Source organism: Ictalurus punctatus, chromosome 6, assembly GCF_001660625.3.
Source record: "Ictalurus punctatus breed USDA103 chromosome 6, Coco_2.0, whole genome shotgun sequence".
In the NCBI taxonomy this organism is placed as follows: domain Eukaryota; kingdom Metazoa; phylum Chordata; class Actinopteri; order Siluriformes; family Ictaluridae; genus Ictalurus; species Ictalurus punctatus.
In genome coordinates, this window is record NC_030421.2 from 30,971,387 (window position 1) to 30,981,386 (window position 10,000).

The 10,000-nt window shown below is 36.2% G+C and overlaps 2 protein-coding genes across 2 annotated transcripts in view; both read right to left on the reverse strand.

The window, feature by feature from the left end:
• Positions 1 to 993: 993 nt before the first annotated feature.
• spegnb (SPEG neighbor) lies at positions 994 to 2,944 on the reverse strand. Its single transcript, XM_017469999.3, has 5 exons — positions 2,836 to 2,944; positions 2,481 to 2,587; positions 1,803 to 2,110; positions 1,574 to 1,715; positions 994 to 1,449 (listed from the first exon to the last, which is right to left on the reverse strand). Exons 2-5 carry the CDS (start codon positions 2,585 to 2,587, stop codon positions 1,311 to 1,313), a joined length of 696 nt encoding a protein of 231 aa, XP_017325488.1. The 5' UTR covers positions 2,836 to 2,944; the 3' UTR covers positions 994 to 1,310.
• A 3,133-nt stretch (positions 2,945 to 6,077) lies between these two features.
• The window catches only part of spegb (striated muscle enriched protein kinase b), a 102,156-nt gene continuing 98,233 nt past the window's right edge, over positions 6,078 to 10,000 (reverse strand). Inside the window, exons 40-43 of the mRNA XM_053680591.1 lie at positions 9,331 to 9,554; positions 8,904 to 8,979; positions 8,528 to 8,677; positions 6,078 to 8,338 (exon numbers count right to left, since the gene is read on the reverse strand). Of these exons, the coding sequence (XP_053536566.1) occupies positions 8,068 to 8,338; positions 8,528 to 8,677; positions 8,904 to 8,979; positions 9,331 to 9,554 (721 nt within the window). The 3' untranslated portion in view covers positions 6,078 to 8,067. The remainder of the gene's footprint in view (positions 8,339 to 8,527; positions 8,678 to 8,903; positions 8,980 to 9,330; positions 9,555 to 10,000) is intronic.

Here is a 10,000-nt window from a genome sequence, read left to right on the forward strand (position 1 = left end):
CATAAGGTATGAAACAAACTTGTGGAGTCCATGCCAGGTTTAGTGTACACTGTGATCATTTAAAAAAAAAAAATCAATTTACATTTTTTACACATACATACATACATAGTATATTTGCTGCTAGTGGACTTAGATCTCGCGTCAAAGTTGGCCAACACAGAATAAAAGCATCTAACAAGCATATATTGCTTAAATCCACCCATCCATTCATTAATTCCTCTTCAACAACTGCTTTACTGACAACTACAGCCCCGGAAGAATGGGCATGAGGCAGGAACGCCTGAACAGGACGCCAGTCCATCACAGAGCACCTACTGGCCAATTCGCCTATCATCATGTTTTTGGGAGTTGGGAGGAAATCAGATAACCCAGAGGAAGCCCACATGGACATTCAGAGAACATGCGTAACTGCACTCAAACAGTAATCCGAGCTCAGGATCAAACCTAGAGCTGTGAGGTGGCAACATGACCCGCTGCACTGTGCGACATTGACTTGAAGCACGTTTTTACTGACGGACTAGTTTAGCTGATGTAAGCATGGTTATGTCCGGCTTCATAAAGCTTTATTATTTCTCACACGATTAAATAATAATGTCAAAAGTTCCATCGTTAAGCATTCAAAAGTCAGCCACTCCAACATAGAATATATAGTTTACATATAGTGTACAGACATAGCTTTGTAATTAACTCCATTTTTTTCCATTATTATCTACGCATTTTTGGTAGCCCGATGTGAAAAACCTGAAAATCCGCAGGGTGTCCCACTTTATCATGTCATCCATTTTTTAAAGAAAGGAAAAAAGACATCTTAATCTCGTGATTAAAGCGGTTACAAGGCACAGTGGTAACTGCTTGTGAAATCTCTCACTGATAGTCATCACAGCAAAATTTTCACATTAGAAATCCTTTACATTCTGTTCTGCCACTTAAGCAAATTAAAGTCAGAAAGCACACAATAACTGTGAAAATCTGTTGTTTTTTTTTTAAAATTGATTTATTATTGCATGTTTGAAAGGGTAAGTAGATTTTTGCATATCTTGCTATTTTGACATGTGACCTTCGTCAGTGCTACTAAAAACCCCGAATGTAACACGTAAATAGTGTTCTCAGGTTATTTGGTAAAAATAATAATAATAATAATAATAATAATAATAATAATAATAATAATAATGGATTGTTCAGTATATATGTAATGCCATAATGTAATTCTCTTTAATAATACAGGCGATCATAAACTGTCTAGAAACATCAGAATATATCATACACACACCGAATAACCTTCCAGTTCGGAAGGTAAGAGTGTGAGGTCCTCACAGGATGTCGACTCGAGCAAAGGACTGATCCGTTCCCAAGTTGTTCTCCACAAACACCTCATACTTTCCAGAATCCGATGGCCGTACACTTTTGATAGTGAGAATGGTGTTGGTGTCACCTACATCGAAAAATACTCTAGGGGAGATACGCATACCAGGTAAGTGCACAACAGAATTGACAACCTAGTAAATGAGAATATGATCCATTTAGATGGGCTGACGTGAAGAATACAGCTAGCAGACTGAATGAATGTCACTACCTGTCATCTTCCTCTATGTCATCTCCATCCTTGAGCCAGCCAACGTCAGGGGGTGGTTCCCCACTGATCTCTGCCTTCAGCACCACTGTGGTCCCTCTCCTGCCTTTCACACTGTCTGGTCCCTTGGTCACCTTAGCTGGGACTGCATGTAGAAAATGTTTTTTTAGTACTATTCTTGAAACTGTACAGATGTGTATTATGCCGTTACATTTTTGCAAATTCTACACACCCTCCACTATGATACAGGCAGAGCCAGATGTCTGACCAAAGGGGTTTTTAATAGTAACAGTGTATCTTCCCAGATCTGCTAACTCTCCATCACGCACCACTAGTGCCACAACATCAGGGTCCTCAAACACATAGCGATACTTGGGTCCATCTTTAAGCTCTTTTCCATCTTTTGACCAGATGATAAAGGGGTCAGGGAAAGCGCTGACTTGGCACTCCAACTTTGCCGCACTTCCTTCCAACAAGAGCACATCTTTTAGCTCCTGCAGAAACTTTGGTGGCCCTTTCTCACGTAGCTCTTTCCTCGACCTTAAACAAATATTAGAAAGGAAAGGACCTGGAGACATCCTTAATGGCATACCATCAAAAAGACTTGTTTGTTCATGGAACTGGTTTCACTGCTTGAACTCATTTAAATTGCACCAAACTTGCAATTTTATCTTCTTGTATAGATTTATATTTTATCTTGTGCTTCTAAATGATTTAAGTCAGCTAAGCAACATAAATTAGTCAATGAATTTTACGTATGAAGTCATTTGAGTAAGTGTAGCAAAACAAGTTTTACTGTGCTCATCAGAAATGTAAAAAATAAATAATAATAATAATAATAATAATTAATGCACACACTTTGGCCATAATTCCAGTTTACATCAATGCTAACAATATTTGAAGTTATTACCGATGGCCCCGATATGAAGCCTGGATGCGGATAGCTGCCTCTTGTACCTGAGGGTCGTTGATGTTGATTGTGCACCCCGGTGGGGGTGCAGCCTTGACTTTGGACATCTGTTAAAGACAACACATTAAAATTTAAAATGGCACATTGTTTGTTTTTTTTTTTTTTAAAAGGTTTTCTTCTTAGAAATAACCACTTAAAATGGGCAAAAGAAACAATGTAAACAACAGGAGTTTCGTATCACTAGACTTATCGTTAATATACACCACCATCAGTATCTGATTTCACGGATTACTAAAGAAAAACACATTTTTAAATGTAATCATTATCACCACACGAAAAAAGAGAAAGAACTTACCCCAGACCGTTGAATATCTCCACTCACGATACACGCAGACTATTGCCCTCACCCTGGCTTTATATATACACCTCCAATGGGACAAGTCTGATCTAATGAAGCCTTAATTGTAAGAGGCCTACAGATGCCACCCCAACATTTGTCCTTCTTTGGATCTTTGCCTGGAGTCCTGCTGACGTCCTGAGGTCCATAAAAGATGTTCACCAAGTGTTCCAGATTAGCAGTCCAGGCCTTGTATAGTGAACCAAGGGCTAAAAGACTCAGGAGACTACCCAGAATGCAGTTTGGGCTTTGACTGAGGATGCCTGAGTAGTCGATGTGAAACACGAGTCCTCCCGGATGAGGGCTTCTTCACAGGTGGGCTGCCATTAGAATGTTCTAAGACTGGGGTTGAGACCACTTGCATCAAGGCATTTGAGTAATGGATCTCTTTAAGGACGGTGGAAAGTCTGTCTCATAATCGTGTTTATACCACAGCACTGACGAATGCTCGATTTCGATCTGTCAGAATGATTAGTTTCCTATAACAGCAGCTTTGACTACAGTGCTAGCTGTAAAACATGCCACAAGTTACTATTAGTGTGCTCTTTCCAATATGTTAACATTTCAATAGTAAGAGCTTACACAGAGACTTGTATGGTGGGAACTCCACAAATGGATTTGTTTAAAAAATAAATAAATAAAAAACAAATGTTGATATGGTGACGTTTGTGTGAGGAGAGGTTTATTTCACATTTTTGGAAAGAGTCTCTAGTGCCAGTGTTTTGTAACAGTCAGAGGTAAAATTGTCCCTTTAAAATTTCTTACACAAGAACGTCTTCAGAACAGAGGGCCGTAAAGTTTCTCAGTAACACAATAAATTAAATTTTTGTCTTGTTAATTTTAAGAGGCATTCAAAAATTATGGGCTGGTGAGGGAATTAACGTTTATGGCTGCTATAATGTAAATGATAACTGGAACTACCTTGTTTTCTGGACATTATACAACATTAAAGATAACTATTAATGAATAAAATAGATGCATACTGATGATAATTCATACTTTTACATAACATTTGTCGTCTTCACTTAGTGTGTGAATAGTTATTCAAACACTATAGCAGCAGTTGTGGCTTAGAGCTAATGCTTGGAATCCAATGGCAATTTTGTAAGAAATGTTTTATATGTTCATGCATTAAACCACTATTGTCCAATAATGAGTTCAACCGATGGGCATTTGGACAGTTAAGATGAATTTTGCTGACAAAATGGACAGATATAGCACTATTTATATCTGACTTTATTTCAGTAAGTGTTACATTTTCGCATATGCACTTATTTCATACAAACCGTAAAGCATTCAGACAGTGTTCAGGTTTGTCGATGTTTTTAATGCAATGCATTCCAAATTCTGGTTTAGTTTCACATTAAAGGGTTTCTATGTGTAATACAAAAAAAATAAATAAATAAAAATAAAAATACACCAACATTCACACATCAACTAATAATACCAAACAGCCTTCGTTTGTAGCCGTAGAGCCAGTTTTACCTCTATGTGTGTTAATTCTATGTGTATTATATTCAAAGTTTAATGAACAGGAAGACGATCCAAAATATGAAAATGAATTGTAGGAAGAAAAAAAAACCCCTTAATAATACATTTGGCAAGAAATACAAAAGGGCCTTGTGACTACAGATGAGGTTTGTATTTTTCTGCAAATGAAAAATGGAAATAGTTCTATATAGCAAAAAACACAAAACTACTCACAACTCGTATCCAGAATTTACTTTTGTGCCCAAACGATATCAACCCGAAATCGAAATTCCCTTTAAAATATAAAAGACGGCAGCACAGCTTGTTCCATCATGTGATACTGTCTAAAATGAGTGCTGCTGTGAAAACTGCACTATAAAAACATTTGCATTACTCACTCGTATCACAAGGAAACATTTGTTCTACAAAAATTAAGTGTCTACTTTCAAATACACACTGTATCTCTGGAAGCCAGATGTTTTGTAGATGTGCACATAACGTTTTAAGTATATTCAACTGTGGAGTTTCAAAGTTACAGTTATTGTGTTTTTGATATGTTATTGAATGATTATTATTATTATTATTATTATTATTATTATTATTATACTTACTTTGATACCACACACAATCATACACAGTCAGGGAAAAATCTGCATGTGCCTCATAAATAAAAATGAACAAAAACATGATCATAATTGTTTTTGAACTAGACAAACTGAAATGAATTTCCGGCCAATAATTATTTGATCAATATCAGCAATATCTGTGTCATTGTAAGCTGACTTACCATTTATTTGAAAAATTTATAAGATCATGCTTAAAATTAAATAATTCTAATAATACCTTCTAATATAATCTGGTAAGCAGCATCATTTACTTAGATAGCATGAACACAATAACTTGTGGAAAAAAAAATAAACCCATAAAATCCCAATATTAATGTGCTAAATAAATTAATCGTATACTCATCTGAATATATATATATATATATATATATATATATATATATATATATATTATATAGAATTTTAAGAAACTATAATTTACTAATAAGAAATAATCCTATTTCACATTAAGATTTTTTTTTTCATTTGTCGTTCAGTGTAGCAGCCATTGTCTTGACCATACAATTTCCCCCCCTATATTTTATTAAAGATTTTTTAGAGTTAGACTAGAAAAGTAATACTCAGCGCCATTCCCACGCAATATAAGTGGACAGCATGCTAATGGTATTCCATTAAAACAGATAAAAGAATAAAAATCTAAGTTATGTCCTGCTGGTTGGTTTGTTTAACGATTATTGATGAATAATGTAGCAGCTTCCTTTTTGGTTAAAAAACTCTGTGACTGATCTGATAATATGAACATATGAAATAACATTTCGGAAGAATAATGCCACAATACCTCTTCTTGCTGCCACAGGTAGTGATTTTTTATTATATTTATTCTATGAAAGAAATATTTGAACTAATCACATGCTTGCACTCCACCAGTGTACAGATCGGAAAAAAAAAAAAAAAATTGCATTGCATTAAAAAAAAAAAAAAAAAAAACCAAAACCAATACACAAAACTAGCTAAAAAAAATTCTGTGGTGTTTAATACATTCTAGACTTTAAATGCAAAGGCATCTTTAAATACATTACAAAATAAATAAATAAATAAGTGACTTCCAAATCCTGGGAATTTTTTTTTTTTTTTTTTTGCAAACAGTTCTAACATTACTTCTCCTTTTAAAAAAAAACATTTATCTGACGTCACAGTTTGCTCAGGACCCAAATCAAGGACAAAAAAGCCTGTATTTGTTGTAAAACATCAAGTGGCACTACAGTAAGAAAGGATTGCGTGCTCAGTGGTATTTAAAATAAAAATCCCCCCCCATACACACACACGCACAGTTCTTTTACAATGTTTTAAAACCATTTTGGAAGTGTGAAAAATTTAGAAAGTGAGCTCATAGATTTCCACAAGGCATGAGAGGAGAAGTTCAATACTGAACTAATTCAAGGAGAAGATGTCTATATGTAAAAGACATAGCATTAGATCCATCTTACACCGCAGCACTGTTAAATGCTCAATTCTTATTGGTCAGAAGGTGTCGATTAATGTTCTAGATGAGCAGAACTGACAATAATTCTGGCAGAAAAGTGTATATTAATGCGCTTATTCTAATAAGGTATCATTTCTGTAGTAACGATTTACTTAGGGACGTGTCTGACAAATACTGTACATAACCTGATTAAAAAAAAGTCTGTATACGCAAAGAAATATTTATTTAACATTTTTGGAATGAGTCTCCAGTATCGGCATTTTGTAACGGTCACATGTCAAGCTGTTACACTGGGTCACTTGGTAACATGACTTGTTTTGTTTTATTATGGTTTTGCGGACATACCACCATATTAAACATAACTGTAAATGAATAAAATTTACAATGTGCCATTCTTTAATAAATAAAAAATCATTAGTGCTGACAAATTGCTGTGGTACAAGAATAAAAATAATTAAAAAATAATCGGGATGAACTGTTAACCAAATAATTATTAATCATTAACCATCTTTTTTTTTATTATTATTATTTTATTCCTACTAACAGTAAAACATCATAGGAAACAGTACACAATTAATCATATAACTTGCCAAGGACTATTTTATTTGAGTATTGAAGTAGAATCGTGTGTCATCTTTAAATCATAGCTTGACTCATGTAACTGAAGCAGGTACAGCCACAATGCCAGCTCTCAAATTAACTGCCTAAAGAAATATTTTATGCAAACTTAAAAAATATATTAACTATAAATATCTTATTCACAATATTATATGGTTGTACAAAATGTACTGATGACTGTATTCCGGTTATACCCTGTGGAAACCTATGGCAGGTATTTTTATTTTTTTTTATATCACATCTTACATAAAACTCATTCATTTCTCACAATAAACAACCAAATTGTTTTAAAACACTGTACAATATACAGACAATAATTCTTTCTTTCGTTAGGAAAAACGTTGGACTTGTCCTTTAAGTCTACTTTACATATATATTAATGAATACAGTATAACAACTACCTGTAATAAAATTGTCAATCTCATAAAAACTAGCAGAAAACTCTGATATACATTTATTATTATTATTATTATTATTATTATTATTATTATTATTATTTCTCTCCACAAATGTCAAGGCCCCAGAATTATTATATGGAAACACGACAAAAGTTCACATTTACAGTATGTTTAGCAAATGATGTTGTACACGTTCATGTTATCTTATCTTATTCAAACACTAAAAAAGGAACATGGGTCAGAGCAAGGTAACGTGTGGTGTGGTGTGGTGTGGCTGTTTGTGGGCGGAGCTTGGTGCAGGACAATGAACACAACAGCACTGAGCATGCTGGCCATAGCTGACAGAGCTTAATGTATTAGAATCTACTGTATGTGCTAGTATTAGTCAGTATTGTATGTGCTTGAGTTTCTTATCTCAGATCAGACAGTGGGTGTGTTTCACTCTATTTCTGAATAGTGTTACTGAGGCTGGGCCACACACACACACACACACACACACACACACACACACACACACACACACACACACACACACTCTTGTGATCCAGCCAGGGCTCAGCATGTCTCAGTCCATCACGGGCCCGTGCCTCTCCGTCCTCTTGTTCTGAGATCCTCTCCCCTTGGGTAACATCGCTCCATCAAAACCAAGCCGAGCTCATTGAGTGACAGGAGTGAAGGGAGTAGAGGATATAGTGGTGGGTGTGGTGGGCATGGTAGGTGTGGTGGGTGTTGTGGGGGTTTGGGCGGAGTAGGAGCGCAGGAGCACTTTGTGCTTGGTAGCCACCTGAGCTCGGATCTGCTGCTGCTGGCTGACGAACTCCTTGAGACGCGTGGTGGTGAAGGTGAGTGTCTGCCGCCGCAGCCGCATCAGGTAGGCATCCTGCAACCAAGAGTTGTTGAAGCAGTCTTTGATGGAGGGACGCGCCCTGGAATATAAAACCACACACACACACACACACACACACACACACACACACACACACACACACACACACACACAGATGCAAATCAGTCATGCCAGTCATATGCTAACATTGCCTAAGGGGAATTCTTCAGATGAAAGATAGATAGATACATAGATAATATTTGGAGAAGAGAAGGTACACTGTACACACCAAGGGTAGCTGCACAGGATCTTCTTAAGGAACAGAGAGGCACTTTGGGATACGTTTTGGTATAGCTTGCTGAGGTCAAACTTGGCTGCCTGGATTCTGGCCTCTGTCTCTGCTGGATTAATCTCCGTGAATGGCAACCGTCCACTGAGCCTGAACATTGTAAGATCCACAATAGCAACAAGAAATCCTTGTTATTTTGAACTGCATTAAAATGTTTACCAATATCAGGAGATCACATTCCACTTGCTCAAAATCTCATTCAAGATACTGAAAATGAATGTACTTTGATATACTGACATCTAAAGCACAAAAAAACAACAACCCCAAAACACTTGCGTATTCTCTATAACGTAAGTAAAACGTGGCCATCACTCACATGATGTATGTCAGTACACCAACACTCCAGATGTCAGCTGGAGGACCCACGACGTCTCCTTTCAACATCTCGGGAGCTTTGAGCAACCAGCAGGGATTCAAAAGAAACGCAAATTACAGAGCACAAAGACGTGCTCAATTACTTCCATAAAAAGAGCAAAAGAAACATGCACTCAAATGGTTAAGGTTACAAGGTTTGTATGATCTCTTGAAAGGGAATAAATAGAAAAAAAGACACGCCTAGATTGTGTAACATTGTTTGATTCATATCTGTAGAATTCCTTCTTAGAAAAATATATTATTACTCTTTTGTGTGACATAACAGATGTGCTCCCAAAAAAAAAAAAAAAAAAAAAGAGGATCATTTTGAATGGTTTGAGGTTGAATTCCTCTCTGCAGTAGAAGTTACCACAAGATTCTTTACTTACACATGTAATCCAGCGTTCCTATAGGAGGGCTGAACTGCTTCAGAAAGAGTGGGTTGAAAGTCTGAGCGCTGCCAAAGTCAATGATCTTGACAGTATTCATGTAGGTGACTATAATATTTTCAGGCTTGATGTCTAGGTGCAGGATTCTCCTGTTGTGGAGGTAGTCCAGACCCTGCAGAATTTGCACAATGTAGGACACCACGTCATCCTCAGAGTAACGGAACCTGAAAAGGAGTGAGAGAATGGTATCGAACACCGGGGCCGGGCGTACATGCGCATATGTATGTTCTCCTTTCCAGAAAGAATGATTATTGATTACTGAAGAAGTGAAGTAGAATTAAAGCATTATCAGAGTTTATTACTTCAATACAAACTGCATACTGTATTGGAGTCTAAATAGTAGCTGCGAACTAAAATACATCTGGAATTGCAAGATGATGGAATTCTTCAAGGGCTAATGGCAAGAGAAAGTGAGCAAAAGTTTAATTTTCTGAACTAAACCAAGGCCAAGATTATTTCTTTCACTATCAAGGACACCACTGAATCACATAAAGACACAACAGGCACTTGTTTTGGGTAATACAGTACAATGCCGTGTCTCATGAAAGCAAATAAAATAAATAAATAAATAAATAAATAAATAAATGAAAAACAGGCAGTGTAAGTCTGG

What these genes read in the sequence shown, in the direction of transcription:
- spegnb (XM_017469999.3), bottom strand. Translation starts at nt 2,587, where the DNA reads ATGTCCAAAGTCAAGGCTGCACCCCCACCGGGGTGCACAATCAACATC. An exon ending in TGCCTGTATCATAGTGGAGG is followed by an intron (nt 1,716 to 1,802) that starts GTGTGTAGAATT and finishes TTCTACATGCAG; the next exon opens with TCCCAGCTAAGGTGACCAAG. An exon ending in GACATAGAGGAAGATGACAG is followed by an intron (nt 1,450 to 1,573) that starts GTAGTGACATTC and finishes TATCTCCCCTAG; the next exon opens with AGTATTTTTCGATGTAGGTG.